At 44.4% G+C, this 19,135-nt stretch overlaps 1 protein-coding gene across 12 annotated transcripts in view; it reads left to right on the forward strand.

Moving 5' to 3' along the window:
- The window catches only part of LOC102696635 (amyloid beta precursor protein binding family B member 2), a 140,593-nt gene that overhangs the window by 89,424 nt on the left and 32,034 nt on the right, over window positions 1-19,135 (forward strand). For all 12 annotated transcript variants that reach the window (XM_015345599.2, XM_069191723.1, XM_069191727.1 and 9 more), the window contains 2 exons: window positions 2,311-2,457; window positions 4,876-5,003. In XM_015345599.2, coding sequence (XP_015201085.2) covers window positions 2,311-2,457; window positions 4,876-5,003 — 275 coding nt within the window. The remainder of the gene's footprint in view (window positions 1-2,310; window positions 2,458-4,875; window positions 5,004-19,135) is intronic.

The raw sequence follows: 19,135 nt of genomic DNA on the forward strand, positions 1-19,135 counted from the left end.
TGCAAAGGTGAGGGAGGGAAGTTAAATTGGTTTGAAATCCATTTTATTTTGGCATCCCTCATCAAAAAGATAACTCCAACATTTGGAATGTTACTCACATTTTATCCCGTCCTGGTCCTGTAGTTGAATTACTCTTCTTTTACTGTTTGCTGTGAAAATGGTTCATTTTCTAAAGGTCCAAAATTCCATTTAGAAATATAACGGAAAAACCTTTGTCTACTGTGCAGTATTAAGAAGTACATTCGTGAATCTCCCTGATTTCCGTGTCGTTCTTATTGTGAACAAAATAAAAGTTTCAACTTCTTATCCTTAGCAGAATATTGATCAGAGCCTCCTGCAGACTTGATGAAAGAGGAAAAAGATCTGACCGGGCTCTTATAGGCACTCCTAAAAATTCGCCTCACCCGTATCTGAGAAGTTACGAGCTTTGTCAAAAGATGGCAGTTTTTCATTTCTCCTGCTTCTCCCTCACAGAAACTCATTTTGTTGGGTAGTTCTAAAATTGAGCTGCAGCACTCATCCTGGATTTTGTCTGTTGCAATTTGAAGGTTTTTGTTTGAATATTTAACCGGTACACGGTTATGCTAAAGATGTGGGTCAGAGCTTGTACGCCAAGGACTTCTCAAACATTACCCTGAGTGCACAAAATCAGCTATTCAGCCTGAAAGCAAAGTAGGCGGCCGTTGAAGTTGGAGGCGAAAACACTGAAGAGCTGCTTGATATGATGGCATTCATTAAATTTTAGTTTGTGCTCCTTTACTTGACTCTTTAGTTTAAGGTCCTGTTCTAGTGAGGAAGGGGCAAGACCAGCTTAATCGCTCCCCGAGTTCTTGCACTTTCTGAAAGCAGAGCCCGAGACAGTGTTGCAGTTTTGCAGGACGGAGACTTTGCTGATGTAGAACAGGCCGGCTTCTTCTGTTTCTTAATATGCATTTGCCTTTCGGAAACCCCCTGGTGGGGCTGAATAGGCTGGAGCGCAGCAGCGATTTCTTCGTCTGCTGCAGGCCTCCCAACTTCTCTGACCAGCTGCGGGCAGCAGTGGTCCGTTGTACAGAGAGCGCGTCCGATAGATGGGGGTGAGTGAGGACGACTGTCCTCTGGGCTGTCATTAAACTGGAGATGGGACATTGTTTAATCAGCCTCGTGTCCTCGAAGCCCCACAGCCTCTCCCGTTTGGGGGAGAGAGAGTGGGCAGGAGCTGCTTGTCTCTAGTGAAGCAGAAAGAACTCCACCCTGCAGAGACTCCCCCAGGGAACAGACAGAGATGTAGCACAGGGGGGGGAACATGGTTGCCATTTTGGAAGAGCTTTTTTTGTCTGACGGATCCTTATCTTGCTGTAAACGTAATTTGCGATTTTAGATTTTGCCTGTCAAGCCTTATATACTGTATGTGCAGAAGTATGAATTCTGTGTTTTGTGGCATTTTGTTGCAGTGCAAGGACAGGAAAGCCAATATTGAATTCACCTCTCTGCGTCTACCGGAACGGTGTTCAAAAGGACAAGCACAGGCTGATAAAAGCAGTGGGTCCTGAAAATGACCCATTCATCATGATATCGACACTGTTTCATCAGTTAGGCCTTGCCCAGCTGCAAGTGGTGTTACCGATTGTTCTGTAGTCTTAATATAGTATTGGCAGCCTTACAGTGATGCTGCATTAGCAAGAGGATGTTAAATGTCATTGTCTAGTGCTCTCATTGACTTTTCTTGCTGCTGGAGTCACGTTCTCGAAGTACAGTTGTCCTATGATTTATAAATGGGTTGCACTAAAATAGAGCCGTTGGTTTCATCTAAATAAAAAGGAAGCTATTGTGTAATTGCTAGGCTCCTGAGATAAACTGGCAGGTGCTGGTGAAAAGAAAGATTCTGTTTCCTCCTTAGCTATACACCTTGGAAGACTGAACAGCGCTGTTGCCGCTGGTCATGTGTGCAGGTTATTCCTGTTTATCGGATTAAAAGCAGATCTTTAATTAATTCCAGATATGTGGATGTCGGTTCCTGTATAAAGCGCCCCTCACTGATGTCAACAAGCTCCGAAAGTGAAGTTCATTATTTCATGCCTGCAGGTCTGTGACAAAATAAAAATAGTGACAAAAATGGGCAAAGAACTATCAGAAGTCAGTTCCTTGCCCTTTGGTGATGATGTTTTTACAGACGTGGCTTGAGGCGTTGGCAACTCTGATCTTCAGAAGTGGAGCCTTAATATTTGCTGAGTGGCTGCTCACCAGGACTCTTGTGTTAACGATGTTTTGGGGGATTCTGGGCTGCTGTTACCGTAGTAACAAGCACCTTGCCTCTCTGTTGTCCTTCAGTGCTTTGCGGTGCGCTCTCTGGGCTGGGTGGAGATGGCTGAGGACGACCTGGCCCCAGGGAAGAGCAGCGTGGCCGTGAATAACTGCATCCGACAGCTGTCGTACTGCAAGAATGACATCCGGGACACCGTGGGCATCTGGGGAGAGGTGAGGAGTGGCGGCCGATTATTCCTAACCAGCCGTCGGCCAGCGGTCTCCGTCTTTGGGAGTTCGACCAGAGGAGCCATGAAGGACAACTGCAGTTGGAGCTGCATCTCTTTCTTTGCTAGAGTCTAAATTCAGACCTCAGGGGCTCTGGGATTCTCTGGTTTTTCATTCAGGCTAATACTGCTCCATGAACAATTCACTCCTTGAAATGTGACTAAGCTTTGACCTGGATGTTTACCTGTTGTCTGAACTGAGAACACAAGGCGAGATGGAGCGACTTGGGAAGAAGAGTTCTCGATGTTTTCAGTCCCAGGAAGGGTACAGGGGAGCACAGGTGACTAGCTAAGAAGCCGAATTGTTCCTGGTCACTGGGAGACAATGTTTTGGTTGACTGGTTCCATTGGAGCAGACCAGGCGGTCAGTCAAACTGGTCGACTAACCTTATCCCAGGCTCAGTTTTAAACAACTCTTCTATGAACTGACCTGTGGCAGGCTGTCGTTGGCCCTCTCGTGTTAATTTCCTCTTCCTTGCTTTTCAGCAATAGCATGTAATGTCATCTCTCCTTTTAAGACCCTGTTAGTTTTGGCTTTTCTGAAGTAAATTTCCTTGGAAGGGAGTTCCTGTTTCTGAAGCGGGCAGCATGTCCAGGAGCATTATGCAAATGTGGAGCGATCTGGCCCAAAACCTTGAAGTCTTTGAAGCACTGAGGTGGCAGGAAGGAAGCCACAGTATCGTTTGAGATCCCTTTAATACTGATGCTAAGACTATGAAAATAAGCTTCTCGAGGATGTGGAGTGGAAACAATTTTAAAGAGATGTGCAGTGACTGGTATCTTTGTAGCTTAGTCATTTTGCTGTTGAACAGTCTTAGATGTGGCATCTCAAGACCTTAAATACACGTCTCTGGAAGCGCAGTTTCCTTTCTATATGTTTACCCTCAGGGTGGGCTGTCATCTTCACAGAAATTACAGCCTTGAGCCACTGTCTTTTCATGTGGCGATTTACGTTTTTCTGATGTTAGGCAGACAGTCATAGATTTGCCACAGGCCCTACCTATGGGTTCTGAATTTCATTCACTATTATATACAGCGCCCTCCGAAGGTCCTGGGCCGACAAAGTCCAACCTCCCATTTTTGTTTTCCATTCAAGCAATGTGTATTAATAATAATAATGAGCTTCAGTGGGCTACCAGAGCTGCAGAGTGAGAGAGGCTGCCGTCTTTATCATATACATTACAGTATGTTAATATAAATGATAACGAACATGTAATATCGCTTAATTCTGGGGGACTTCCACGCGGATGAAATCATCAATTAAGACGAGTGGGGTTCCAGAGATGGCCGTGCATCTCAAATGATCACAGAAAGTCTGGTGAGCTCAGCTGGTCACGGGTTTCATGAAGTTAGTGCATCCAAGGGCTATCCAACCAAGTGCATGATTAAACATTCAGTCTAATGTAAATGTGTCCCTATACAGTACTTCTTATCACTTGAACAGAAAGCATGGTTTTGTTCAAATGTGATCGAATGTTAGCGAGGGAGACCCAACATACAAATTCGCATTGTATGCGTAGTTCTGATATAAAGGGCTTTGGCTTTGCAAGCTCTCCATTGAGGCTCAGCCACTGAAGACAGTTACTCCGTGTGCAGGTGGTGATCCTTGGGAGAGGCTGAATTCCTCGCGGCGCCGCACCCCACTGGCAGATCCACCAGGGATCGGGCTCGGGTTGGGCCAGTAAAGGCTTTGACCCTTGGGCGGCTGCTCTTGCACGCGATGTTTGCGAGAAACCTGTTTGTCGCTGTGGATTTTGCAGCAGGTGATGGGGAAATGTCTCATGGCGGTTTTGGGGGTGCTCTTCTGCCTGTGGAGTCCGGCCGTCCTCGCCGATAGCCAAGGTGTCCAGAAATGACCGGCGATGGCACATTGTGGGTGTCAAAACAGAAAACAGCTGTTTCAGAAGCGTTTGATTTACCCCGGACGGAGGGTGAAACCAAGAAAGCAATTTTTAATTTCCAGTGGCTGGATGACCCTGATGCCGATAATAAAATATTAATAATGATTCCTTACACCTTTTCTGGACACTCCACTCAAAGCGCTTTACAGGTAATGGGGACTCCCCTCCACCAACATCACCAACGTGCAGCCCCACCTGGATGATGCAACGGCAGCCATAGTGCACCAGAACGCTCACCACACACCAGATATCAGTGGGGAGGAGAGCAGAGTAATGTAGCCAATTCATAGATGGGGATTATTAGGAGGCCATGATTGGTGAAGGCCAGGGGGAAATTTGGCCAGGACGCCAGGGTAACACCCATACTCTTTTCATACCTGTCCTTGATCTTTCTCTCGACACTGTAGAGGCTTGGTGTTCGTCAAATACAGTCGCAGCCTTTATCTCTCTTGCTTCTGTTCCAGGGCAAGGACATGTACCTGATTCTGGAGAACAACATGCTGAACCTGGTGGACCCCATGGATCGCTCCATTCTGCACTCTCAGCCCATCGTCAGCATCCGCGTGTGGGGCGTGGGCCGGGACAATGGCAGGTGAGGGGCGGGGGGCGACTCGAATATGATGCTGATGGACAGGTCCTGCTGATTGCCTCGCCTCAGTCTTCACGACTGTTAAGATTTTTCTTTTCAATTCCTCGCTCTTCTGTCCTGAATGCTTACAAAACGAACGACTCGAGACGGGGACTGTTTCTCTGCTGAAGTGCTGTTTATTTTTCTGTATTTATGCAGAGCCTGGTTAAAATGTGTTGGTGCATACCTGATGTGAATCTGTGGGCCTGTCTTTTGCTTTTTGTGACGTGTGCAAAGACAAATAATTTTTTCTTCATGCTGTGTAGTTTAAATCTAAGGGAAATCATGTATGTACAGTAAATGTCCGATGTTTATAGAGTGCAAACAGGACTTGCTGTACCGGGGGTTTTGTGTGAAGACCACAAACCCTCCACACTTGTGAAAAATCACATTTTGCTCTATGTCTTCTGTAGTGCTTTTCCTCAGTATTTATTGAAGTACAGTGTGAAGCAGGACTATGAGAAATGTTGGTACATAAGCCAGGGATGGATTGTGTAAATTAATCTTGTCACATTGTCGCTTCTTCAGAAGCTGTGAATAAAATGTAGCAGTCAGAACATCTGCCGTTGTTTGAAGGGTTAAGGGACTTTGATAGTGATTTTTAATATGCAAACGCAGCAGGGGAGCATAGCCACACGCCAGAAAAATATCATTTTTCTCTCCTTTTCTTTTTTTGCTCTTATCAGCATGATTGCATTGATTCTTTTTTTTTTCCACCACCAACTGTTAGAGCCTGCATCTTTGCTTTTTCCCTGCAAGATGTGGTGTGAGGGTGCCGTGTGAAATTACAAACAAACAATGGCAGGAGACTTTCCGTCTTTAAAGAAAAAAATCACAGGTTCAAGGGCACTGGTCACATTAGGGCTCAATGCTAATTTAATTTTGCTATTGTGGGCCTTCACGTCCAAGTTGCATTTCCGAAGAAGGCCATGTGTCTCACCCATTCCTGTTCTTTTTATGCGAGTTGGTTTGAAACAATACAATTTTGGAGACGCAGTGGTTGAATTAAATGTTGGATCTGAAAACGAGCACCATGGCACAGTCCTACATCCATGATCCCTGTATGGGAACCTTCAGTGATATCCTAGTCATCGCCTGTGACTCCCTGTTCTTGGCGAATATATGCGAGTCATGAGGAATCATCTGACAGGCCATTGCAGACGGCTGCAATGTTTTGAATACAGTTGGCCAAATCAGTCTTTATACGCATGGTCATTCTAATGAGCTGTGATAAGATAAATTTGACACGGCTTGGATTCTTTTCCACTGCCAGATGTTGGCGCCTGGTTAGAAGGATAAGAATCAAACACACAAACACTCTGAAGAGAGCTCAGTAAATTTCTGAAGATCAGTGGGACATTAAAGACCAAAGACGTTTAAAATATGGATTGGTCATGCTGAAAGACACCCTCTCTTGATTTAGGTGACACTTAATGAGTCGTAGGCTCTTTCTGGGTCTCTTTCACTCATCGATTTCCAAGTCTCTGGTCATTCGTTGAGAATGATATCAAAGCGCAGTGGTTCGATGGAAAAACATGTTACCTCTTTTCTAACCATGCTCTGGAGACGTGGGTTCATGTCATTCTGGGGCATCATGAGATGGCAGCCCTGTAAGGAAATATTTTTGGCAACACAGCTTGAAATGCAAAAAAGCTTCTGCGATATACTTTCAAAACACCCATTAACTGTTAACTAACATACACATTGACTGTATTTTCCTTTGGACTCCCAAGTTTTCACACACTCGTCACTGCACGTGCCAAGGGTTGATTTGCAGCAAAAATCTTTAATTTATGCTCTAAGGAATCTGTGGGTTCCTTAGAGCATAGATGCAATGCTTTTTGGAACTGGCTTTTCGGAAAAGTGCATGTACATTCGAAAATGAGGAAAGGTTTTACATTGGATTTCAGATAGTCGTTCATATTTCTTAGAAGGGTGAGCTTCTGTATAGTTATGCCTGCATATACAGTGCCTTGCGAAAGTATTCGGCCCCCTTGAACTTTTCAACCTTTTGCCACATTTCAGGCTTTAAACATAAAGATATAAATTTTTTATTTTATGTGAAGAATCACCAACAAGTGGGACACAATTGTGAAGTGGAACGAAATCTTTTGGATTTTTGAAACTTTTTTAACTAATAAAAAAATGAAAAGTGGGGCGTGCAAAATTATTCGGCCCCTTTACTTTCAGTGCAACAAACTCACTCCAGAAGTTCAGCGAGGATCTCTGAATGATCCAATGTTGTCCTAAATGACTGATGGTGATAAATAGAATCCACCTGTGTGTAATCAAGTCTCTGTATAAATGCACCTGCTCTGTGATAGTCTCAAGGTTCTGTTGAAAGTGCAGAGAGCATCATGAAGACCAAGGAACACACCAGGCAGGTCCGTAATACTGTTGTGGAGAAGTTTAAAGCCGGATTTGGATACAAAAAGATTTCCCAAGCTTCAAACATCCCAAGGAGCACTGTGCAAGCGATCATCTTGAAATGGAAGGAGTATCAGACCACTGCAAATCTACCAAGACCTGGCCGTCCCTCTAAACTTTCAGCTCAGACAAGGAGAAGACTGATCAGAGATGCAGCCAAGAGGCCCATGATCACTCTGGATGAACTGCAGAGAACTACAGCTGAGGTGGGAGAGTCTGTCCATAGGACAACAATCAGTCTTACACTGCAATGGAAGAGTGGCAAGAAGAAAGCCATTTCTCAAAGATATCCATAAAAAGTCTCGTCTAAAGTTTGCCACAAGCCACCTGGGAGACACCCCAAACATGTGGAAGAAGGTGCTCTGGTCAGATGAAACCAAAATCGAACTTTTTGGCCACAATGCAAAACGATATGTTTGGCGTAAAAGCAACACAGCTCATCACCCTCAACACACCATCCCCACTGTCAAACATGGTGGTGGCAGCATCATGGTTTGGGCCTGCTTTTCTTCAGCAGGGACAGGGAAGATGGTTAAAATTGAGGGGAAGATGGATGCAGCCAAAAACAGGACCATTCTGGATGAAAACCTGTTGGAGTCTGCAAAAGACCTGAAACTGGGACGGAGATTTATCTTCCAACAAGACAATGATCCCAAACATACAGCAAAATCTACAAAGGAATGGTTCACAAATAAACGTATCCAGGTGTTTGAATGGCCAAGTCAAAGTCCAGACCTGAATCCAATCGAGAATCTGTGGAAAGAGCTGAAAACTGCTGTTCACAAACGCTCTCCATCCAACCTGACTGAGCTCGAGCTGTTTTGCAAGGAAGAATGGGCAAGAATTTCAGTCTCTCGATGTGCAAAACTGATAGAGACATACCCCAAGCGACTTGCAGCTGTAATCGCAGCAAAAGGTGGCTCTACAAAGTATTAACGCAAGGGGGCCGAATAATTTTGCGCGCCACACTTTTCATTTTTTTATTAGTTAAAAAAGTTTCAAAAATCCAATAGATTTCGTTCCACTTCACAATTGTGTCCCACTTGTTGGTGATTATTCACATAAAATAAAAAATTTATATCTTTATGTTTGAAGCCTGAAATGTGGCAAAAGGTTGAAAAGTTCCAGGGGGCCGAATACTTTCGCAAGGCACTGTATCTGTAAATCCCATACAGAGACAGAACGGTTGTGTACTGCTGCCCCTTAAATGAATGAAAAGATTGAAAAATGTGTGAAGCCTTTAGTAAATTGATAATACTTGATTACAGCAAAGTGGCTTTGCAGTGCTGCTCTGGTTAAGAGGGTAAAATGTTTAGCATATTTTTGTAGAAATACTTTTGGATCGCAGTTGTGAGGTGGCGTACCCCGTTTTGTAATGGGTGTTCATCGTCTTTCGTATTGAATGTGGAGCATTGATCAGTTTGGTTGGTAAAGGGAGACCTGACACTCTTTGTTGTTAGTAGAGAGTGGCCAGGGTCATGTGGTTTAGTCTGACATGTCTGAAGAGAACACCTGCTTTTCAAGTCACTTATGTTTTAAAGACATTAAAATCTTCTTTTGCATGTAGTTCTGGAGAGACAGAGACAGGTGGCATCCCTGATTCTGTTGTATTGTAATGTTCCGTCACAATGGTTGAAGTGCCAATTATGATATGGTCTTGTAACAGTATCTGTAGAAATACGCCGGTCGAAGTCAACACACACACACACAGTTGTGAGGTTCAGAAATCATCGTAGCACCTTCATTTGCAGTGCAGTGGAACTTAAAACACCACAGCCAAACAAAACCACAACTAATGCCGAAGCTTTTCTGAGCTCCTGACCGGACTTCTCCCTGGAATCCCTCTCTGTCATGGCCGCACACTCGCTGCTTACCAGCCTCCCAGCAATCTGTCAGGCCTCTCCCAGACTCTTCAAAACAAAATAGTTTCTTTCGCTCTCGGAGACTCTTCTCAACGCTTCCCAAACACGCAAAGTTTCGTGCTCTCAGAATCTCGCCAATTGAGGCCTTTCTAAAACAGACAGAACTCACAGATCCTTGGTCCTTGGTCAGTCCTTCGCCTTCTCCGGGCGAGTGGTATACACACGGGTTCTGCCTTCTGCCCCCTCCAGCACTCCCCCAGACTAGACTGACACTGGCAGCTTCCCCTTCCAGTTTTTTAAGCAGCCACTCGTTCCCCCGGAGGGGTCTAGGAATGAGGTCCTTACCAGGCCTGTGCTCTTACGCAGTTTAATGAAGGTGTAATTGGCCACTTACCCCTTAATTACCTTCAGCATAGAGGTTACTTTAAAAGCCTGTCCTGCCTCCTTTATCCTGTGTCCAAGATTTCCTGAGGCCCAGGTGGCGGCCCTAATTGTGCCCTTAAGGACTGTGGTTATCTTGTGAAGAAGCCTTACTGTGCGTCTTTCAAGCCACTTACTCTAACCAGAGCAGGTTTTGGCATTTTAACATGCTGCCGAGTGGAGCTGCTGCAGCAGTTAGTCTCTCACCTAATTAAAATGGAGAAGGTCCTGTCCTGTCTACCATTACACGCAGCTTCTAAAACACTTACCTTTTTTCTTTAAGAATTGGCACGGTTAGGTTGAGGGAGTTCTTTTTCAGATCTCTTTAATGAATACATCTGACCTTAACTTCTCCTGGAGGTCAGACCTTGCTCCATAGATACTTGTATGTTTATTGCTTTAAGAAAAATAATAAAACTGCTGGCGTTTGTTTTGTTTTTTTCTTCTGCTGCCTTTTCAGATCTTGACGCGTGTGCTTTGCTGGCGACTAACAGAGCTATAAAACTAAACCTCACAAAGACCAGCGGCTTTGTTTTCTCCTTCTTTCCAGAGTGAGCTTGGAAGTCTAGTATAGGGGCAGCCATTTAAAATGACTAGAAAAAACAGCTATTAAAGTCCCGTGGTGACATACCAAAAGCCAGATAATGTAGATTTAGGAAAGAATGTAAAACCACCAGTACTGGTTTAAATCCAACCCTCACCCACTTTCCAGACTCCAATTACATATCCAGTACTTGATGGCGAGTTTCCATTAGGTACTGCAGATATAAGGAGCCTCTTGTACCCAGTCACCATCGAGCACCGATCGATGTTGATTGGCAGGTTGTCGGTTGGTTCTGATCGGCAGGGGGGGGTCACAATTTTGATTTCACAGGGGCAGTCCCTGTCCGCCTGCTCGCGCCACTCATGTGGGTAGGAAACGGGCACGTCTTTGAAACTTGAAGAGCCGGAGACAACAGGGGAGTTTTGCAGTACTTTGAAGAAAAGATGAAACAGCAGGCCTCTTTAGAAGTACGAGCAGTAGCTGGATAGTGGGAGGGAGGTGAGGGGATTCAAAGCGCTGAGCACTGTGTCTGCTGTGATAACTTCTTCAGACACTGTGTTCCGGGACGCTTGATAAGTACTTAGTGAGGTAGACAACTGCAAGGTGGGGCCCAGGAGACGAGCACTGTAGGCCGAGAGACGTAGGACAGTACCTCTCACGGCCCAGAGGAACAAAGCTACGGAAAACAAACCAGCTCAGCAACCCAGACTTACAAATTTCTCCACTATCTGTAGGGCCTGTTTTTTAAAACAAACTGGGTTATCCTAAGCGTCTGAACTGTGAGTTTATCAAGAACGATTCAGCTACACGTTTATATATTTTAGATATAGGGGGCAGGCTTACATGCCCCATTCAACAACACTGTTTAAAATTTCTCAAAATTGAATTCTAATCTGTGTGCTGTGGATATATACGGACACAAGGCTAAATTATTTGTTTTCGCAGACTAATATGAAGTATGACATTATCAGATTTGCCCGTGAAAATGTTTCACAGAATGATGATTATGATTTTCCCGTGGTATTTACAACGTGCTGTTCTCGACACTGGGAATACACCCACCCCCATAAAGTTGAACAGGATCTTGGTGATTTACTGGCAATTCAGTAAGGACATCTTATGACAGAATGATTCAGAGTTTATTGCAAAGTAGCAGAGGTCTCTGACGTGAAATCTCCTTCTGAGTGATGTCTACCTAACCTCTGCCTTAAAACCAAGGCAATTTCCTTTTTAAGATTATAAACAATTTCCACAGGTTCATGCGGGTTCGTGTTTCGCTGTCAATTCTGAAGACGTCTCCTGGCTTGACAATTTGTCAGTGCCTTTGAGGATTTTGAATACTTGTATCGGGTCCACTCTTCTCTGTTCAAAACTAAAAAGGTTCAGCCTTCTTGGGTGTAGTGAAGAAATGACTAAATTTCTGTGGACTAGGAACTGGCCAGCATAATTATACCATGAGTGCGTTTCTAGTTAGGCTTCATTTAGAGGTTTTGTAGGACTGAATTTTAGACGGAGCTTGATTTTATTCCGTAAGTGCACAACAGTTTGCTTTAGAGTGGTTTCTTTTAGTACTGTCCTCACTGTCTCTGATTTTGCCTTTCAGTGTTTTGTCATAGTTCCTACAGTTTGTCAGAGTCTGAATTCATCTGACAGGTTGAACGGACGTGATCCAAAATCGATCATTTATGCAAGACAACATTACACAGCATATTAAGTATGCTGGAGACTGAAAAGAGAGCTATCCTTTTGCCAAAATCCAAATTAATTAGTTTTTTCTATGGCTACTTTGAAAATGTTGCCTTTTTGCATGCAGGCTGAATTACCACTGCGCTATCAAGAAGGACTAAAAGAACAAACTTTCCCAAAAGAAAATCAAATGAGGCACAAAACCGACATCACAGATTTGTTCTTCCCCTGGACAATCCTGTCCTGTTGTGTTTCGATACTCATTCTTGCCAGTTGTGTTCTCCAGTGATGACTGACTCCAGCCAAACTGAACGTGACAAAACCACGACCTACCTGCCTCCCACTGGGTGACTCGGGCCAAGACTGTTCTCTCCAGGCCGTAAGGCATTCACATCTTCAGGGCTCAGAAAAGTTACAAGCTCCTTTCCAATAGTAATGGAAAAGCTTTGTAAAAGAAGAGATGTTTGTATTGATGATAAGATATATTATAGAACGAAAGGCTAGAATTGTCCGAGAGCTGTGTTAACAGGCGTTTGTACAGTGCATGGTTATATGTTTGTAGTACAGTATAAACACTTTGTCAGCTAATGAAGGGTCATGTAATGATTTCTTATTGTTTGATTCTGATTCTGACTGGCAAAATATACTGTAAGACTGATTTAAGTAAAGAGATCTGCTGATGAACGTTGAATCCTCTAATGTGTTTGCTTTGAGGCTGTGGATGGAGCAGTCTTTCAGGCTGTTTTTATGTAGTGTCTCCAGCAAAATTAATTTGACACTTCTGCATATGAGCGAGTGCAGAATTGTGGTTCACTTTTTTTCTAGTGAGGAGTTCTGGGTTTTGAAGACTCAGAGCTCATCTGATGAGTTTCAGTAATCTAAAGCAAGATATAAAAGGTTCTTCAGGTTTACCCATATAATATTTGTACATGGGTAAATGCTATAGGGTTGCTAGATGGAGTCGTGTGCAAATGTTTTTTTGTTTTGTTTTTTGGAGGCTGAAAGCTCAGGAGTTTTCCTAAAGTTAGTGTGATTCACAGGTTGTATGGCAGAGACACTCATTATATATGAAGCCCTGAAGGGATGAACAGCTTTAGCTTGTTAGTATTTTACTGTTATGTCAGTAGTACTTATTTATGTGAGTCTGATTGCAGTACACTTGTGTATCATAATGGGAAAAATTGTCCTCTCGTGGTTTTAATTTATATAACTGCTTTCATGTCAACATCTCAAAGCACTTTAGAGTAAAAGTAACCATCTTCTCCAGTAACAATACTTTTGCTTATCATTATGTTTTGCTGCATTCAGACAGTAGATCAATGTCTGCCTCAAGTTTGCATGTAAATCTAAGTGGTTGTAATAGCACTAGTTAACACAAAGAAGTTGGATATTTGGACCGAATTGTCACATACAGATGCTCAATACAATAGGTCCCAAAATTGAGCCTTGCGGAACACCTGACAGGTCAGATGCTGTTTGTTCTGTTGTCACAAATTGCACGTGATCAGGAAGATAGGATCTAAACCAACTAAGAGGACCTCCTGAGATGCCAACAGGTTTCTTCTTGCTAGAGGAGTGCAGGATTGATCATGTCAAAGGTAGAAGGCAGGTTCTCAGGTAGCCTGAGTTTAAAAGCTCAAAGAGCTTGTTTGTCATTAAACGGCCTTGAAGCTGGGATGTTACTCCATACACATTAACCCTGGCTAGGAAGAGATGACTTGAAACTCATGACTTGTAATTAGAAATGACTTGTAATTAGACAAGATATCAGGCTATGGTTTTGTTTTTCTTTACAAAGGTGTAGCTGCAACAAGACTGAGAGAAAGTAGCACAATATCCAAAGAAAATGATTGGGTGCCTATGGTGGAAAAAAAAATGGGTATAAGCTAAAACACTGCAGTAGGAATAGAGTAAAGGCAGCAGGTTTTAGAGGACATTTCAGGTCTACTCTTTGCAGTTTTGTTGAAACTGATTCTAGGTTAAACTTGTACTTTCACCCACATTGCCAGCCCTGTGTAATACCAGAAAACTATTCACCACTAATTGTGAAACAAATCATATTGTAGCAGATTCTGGGATTTTTGATCCATGTGGTCTTTGAAGAGTGGAGCTTACCTGGCATGCAGTTACTTTCACAAAAGGGATCTGCTGATGAGATTTGTGCACTCACATCGAAAAGAGCTGTAAAGCGATGGGTCAAAAGTGCATCAGCACCTACCGTCGACACTTGGACCAACCAATTGTGAAAGTGTAATTGAGCCAGACTTATGCGGTGATGAAGGTCATCAGCTGTTCGTTGGATGTCCTTTTCTGGTTTACCGAGGGCCTTGGTGAAGGGCACCTGGCAGAAAACGAGAGGGTGTTAACACCTTGTCAAAAAAAGCAGGGCAGTTCTGCCGTGTAGGCAGTATCAGACCCTTTGTGCGAGACGGTGATTCAACAGCAAGTCAGGCGACTTGTTTTAAAAACTTGAATCCGAGCCAGCCTTCCTCGAATAGCTAGTGGTAGCCTGTGATGCATTGTTTTGGTCTCCGCGAGAGAAAAATGCGTTACAATCTTGTAATGTGTAAAAATAAATTCCAGACTTGCTAATAGCCAGTACTGTGCAGGATTCACACAGACCTGATAACAGCCAATGCTACTGTATGTGGGAGAAGCACTGACTTGATAATAGTCAATACTATTATGTGGAACTTGAAAGCACTTTTGGTGCCAGAATTTAGTCATGAACAGTTTTGAATTTTGTCAGGGCAATTGGGCACTTCAGAGCACAACAAAGATTAAAAATGAGAGGAGGCCGTTCAGTCATCTAGCCTGTTTTCGTAGTTAGGAGTTAATTGTTTCAGGGATCAGTTATCCAGCTGTTTCTTGAAAGAAACTCCATGGCTGGGAAGTGTGTTCTATGCTCCCACAAACCTTCAGATAAAGAAGGGCCTTCTGTTTTAAGTGCACGTCAAAGCAGTTTTTACACTTGTGCGTTCTGGTTTGTGTTTCACTGTTGCGTCTGAAGGTGTGTGCCTCTGTGCCTCTGAGGATTGGGAATAGAAAATGGACTTCACCCGGCTTCCTTCTTCACCCTCTCAGTTCTTCCTCTAAGTATCGTCTTTGCTGGTGCTTCAATATTAAAATATTATCCTCTGTTAATATGCTTTAATATTAAAAGCCTTCCTGCCTGCAGTTAACACCATTTGAGCTTCTCCTGCTACGCTGATTTGCAAAATAGCGGTAACTGTCATCAGTCATCTGTCATCTAACAAAACATCACCTCATTTTGCTTCAAGGTAATTATAAGGTAATAAGTTGTTTGTAAGGAGTGCTTGTAAAAAGGGTTTTCTGTTCAGTCAGTGCAGATTGATTTCAGGGGAGCATTGACTTTGTCCGTGTCTACATCAGCCCTCTCATCCAGCCTGTTACTGGTGTGTAGGAAGTGGATACAGAGGGACCTGAGGTGTTTTAAGTAGTTTAGGAAGTGGAGGAATTTTCAGGCAAGGAGATGTTCTGGTCCCTTGGAGCGACAGGCGGCTTCAGAGTTGCATCACTGCTTGTGCAAATTGCATGCGGCCAAGCAAGCAAATATACAGACGTTGATTTCCCTCCGTTCGTCTTCATTTTCCTCTTTTTTTTTCTTCACATTCTCCTTCTCCTTTCTTCTTTGTTTTATTCTCACCATCACCCTTTCACTTGTTACCAGATCTGTGCATTCCAACCCAGTGAAACGAGGGCAGCTCAGCCAGGGACACAGGGCAGTGGGACTCCTGTATTGCATTACTAATGTCTTTGCGTCTGCAAAGGGGCTCATTGATGCAGCATTTCTTTCCAAATGCAGCTTGATCCTCCTCGCTACTTGTACACCTAAAACACCATCGGTACATCTAGTACTGCGCACAATGCCATGCTTCTCTGAAGAGTGCTTGTTTGCAAACCTTGTGCAAAGTCAGAATAATACTCCCAATACAAAGAAGAGAGAACTGATACCATCTCTGGAATTCCTCGGCCGTTTCTGCGTGAACGGGGCATTTAGTCAAACTGCGAAACTCTGAAAATTCTCGTGAGGCCTTCACTGCAAGAATACAGATTATTTCAACCATTTGCATCCTTCATCAAAATGAGACCCACAGCACAGCCTTTGCTTGGCTGCATCGCGAATGGAAATGTGTGTCTCGTTATCATGCCAAATTCCCCTAATTGTTGCAGTAATGCAGTAGACAAAAATGATTATGAAAGGGAATAATTAAAGAAAAGGCCTATAATAGCATTTAACATTAAAAAATGAAAGAAACAAATGCATCCTACTTTAAAGGAAGAAATCTGGGATATTCAGGAAGACTGCTAGAGGAAATAATCTTGGCGCTGTACTAATAAGAATCATTGAAAACTGGATTTTCCAGACTAATTACTCATGAACAAATGTGCTGAGATATTTTAACGTGGATAAAACAGATTCTATGGATATGACATTCAGTACAATTTAGGCCAACCTTTTCTTTTAGAGATTGCAATTCAGCTATTTTTTTCTAGGTTTTTTTTTTATTTGTAGTGCGCTGTGCGTTTTCTCCACTTTGCTTTTCGAGGCGAGTGGTTTGTTGCTGCAAAACGGACTTTTCAGAGTTGCCCGAGCAAGTTTGCTTGGCGAGATATGTGACAAATGGATGGCAGCACAGAATGTCGTGATAAGAAAAAACTTCATTCAGCAGACACTACTCTTTATACTCCAAACTTACCGACAAACGTGCTTAGTGTCGCTCTCTCCTTGTGAGCGTTTCAGAGGCCGAAAATGACCGGCGGTATTTTGGGGTGGGGCCATCAGAAGCTGGAGCAAGCGTTGTGGCTGACAATCCTGGAGAATAACGTTCAGCTCTTTGTGAGCTGGTCCCTGCCTGAATTGTCTGAATGTTCTGTGCATAAGGTGTGATTCATGAGTTCCTCCAACGATGGTGATGCCTTTTCCCAGCTGCCTCTGGCCAGAAGGGCCCATGCCCAGGCCGTATAATTTGCAGAAGACTGTCCAGGGGGTGTGATTGTACCATCTCAGCCCCACGCCATACCTCTATATGATGTTACCATGCAGTACATTTCCTAAGTGTCCGCAGCTTCCCTGCAGTTATACCATGATGTACTGTGCTGTCCAACAGCTCGTCACGCTTTGCCACATCAGCCTACATCGTATTTTGTGTCCTGCCACAATAAAATGAGCAGCTGCCCTGCCCCCCACTGTACTCTGTCACATCACAGAGGAACGCTCGCTTTTCTTGTGGTACTTTGTGTGCTGGACCGTGGCTCTGTGATGGACTGCTGTCCTGTCTAGGAGGGGGGGTAGTTGTGCCCTGTCCTTCCTGGATAGGCTCTGACGTGACGCTACCCTCACTGGGATCAAACGCATTCTGGATGGGTGGACTATGAGTTGGGCTTTAAAATAGGAACTTCCCACAGGAGGCCAGTCTGCCCGTATTGCTGGTTTAGGAGTTAACTCCAGGTGTTTTTTTTTTTTTTTTTTGGTCATGTCTGGCTGGAAAGAAGTTGCGCATCCACACTGAATTTTTCTGCAGATTACAGCTGGACTTTCCTGTGCTTCTCTTAAACGATTAAGTGTCGTGACAAGAGTCGGGTACTCGAATGCAAGATGTCTAATTGGCCAGGTGGGCCACTGAGGAGAAGTGTTAATGAACCTGCTGCCCATTTGAACAAGAGTGGAAAGACAATTGAAAAAAGGATTACAGTTAACTGGATTTTCATAGAACCAAATCCCCTTCCTCACAGGGTTTTCAGCAATATTGTATTTCTAGCAAATGTGTAGAATTCGTTTGTTTAAAAAGCGGGGCTCACTCTGAATAGAAAATGTGTCTTTTAATATTTGATTCGCTTTCGGCTGGTAACCTATGCTTGGTTTCCCCGTTTTTTCCTAACCTATATGGAGTAGCCGAAGCACATTTCGGTTTGAGAGGCGTGCGAGGCAGTGCGTGGTGTTATGCGCAGAAACGCGCATGGAAACCCACTGAGATCTGCACGGCGGCGGCGGGCCTGAAAATAGCCCCCTCTCCTGCTCTTTGTCTGCTCTGGTTAGTGATGCTCCGCGAGAGGGAGGAGGGAGGGAGGTTAGCGAGCGAGACAGGGTGTGAGGGGGGAGGGGGGTTTGGTTGCTGGAGGGAGTTTGGCTGGTAGCAGCAGTGGCGGCGGCGTTCGGAATCCACTTGATACAAAATGAATGAGCCTCCGGTCTCTCTGGTCGGGGGGGGGAGTTTGCCACAGGCTGTTGAAGTACACGGCTCTATCAGGAGCACTTTCGCATCATCTGATGCATACCGACCGCCTGGGTGGGTGGGGGTGGTGGTTGTGGGGAGGGGGTGGGGGGGTGCAGGAACCAGCCTGATCTCCGAGCGCGTTAGTGGAGACATCTGACGTGCTCCGCATTCAGCCCCCTCTCTCTCTCTCTCTCTCTCTCTCTCTCTCTCTCTGTTTCTCTTTCTCCATCAGTCGCACTCCCCTTTCCCACTTCCACTCTCTGCGGTGGAAGACAGGAGGATATCGGGAAGTGTGAGAGGAGAGTGAGCGGGATCCCGGTTTTAAAGAGAGCTGTCCTTCTGCGGGAGGGGGCTACGGTTTCACTAGACGTGAGGGGAGGGGGGACAAGGGTGGGGGGGGGCGGGTGGGTTGGAGAGACTAAAAAAAGAGAGAGGACCATCATTCCGTAACCCGTCGTAGAAGCCGCACGCTCTGCTCCGGTGATGTGGTTAATGACCCAGGGAATGGCAGGATGCGAACGTAGGACTGACCGTGTGTTTCACTGAGTGTAAGTACTCCAGCTGCTCTATTCTGGTGCTCTGCTGTCGTGATGCTGCGGGGGCTGGCGATGTTTCTGGCGCTCGTTTCTGTTTGTAACTCAAGACATTAAAACCAAGTCAAGTACTTGGCCGGTTTTGAGGGGGCGTGTAAGGAGATACACAGTCACAGGAGAAGAGTTGTCTCTCCCTGGGCAATTCCAGTGTATCTAGCGCTGCTACTGTAGTGTGGGTTGTAAAGCTCTCCTCTACGTGAGAAAAGTTGGCAAAGGCTATCTGAATTTCCTGAAAAGTCACTGGGAATTGCGGTAGGACTGGAATTCAGAGATTGGATTATAAAAGTTCACTTAGCCTGATGTTATTTCTCAGAGACCTCAGCTT

Source organism: Lepisosteus oculatus, chromosome 1 (assembly GCF_040954835.1).
Source record: "Lepisosteus oculatus isolate fLepOcu1 chromosome 1, fLepOcu1.hap2, whole genome shotgun sequence".
NCBI lineage: Eukaryota > Metazoa > Chordata > Actinopteri > Semionotiformes > Lepisosteidae > Lepisosteus > Lepisosteus oculatus.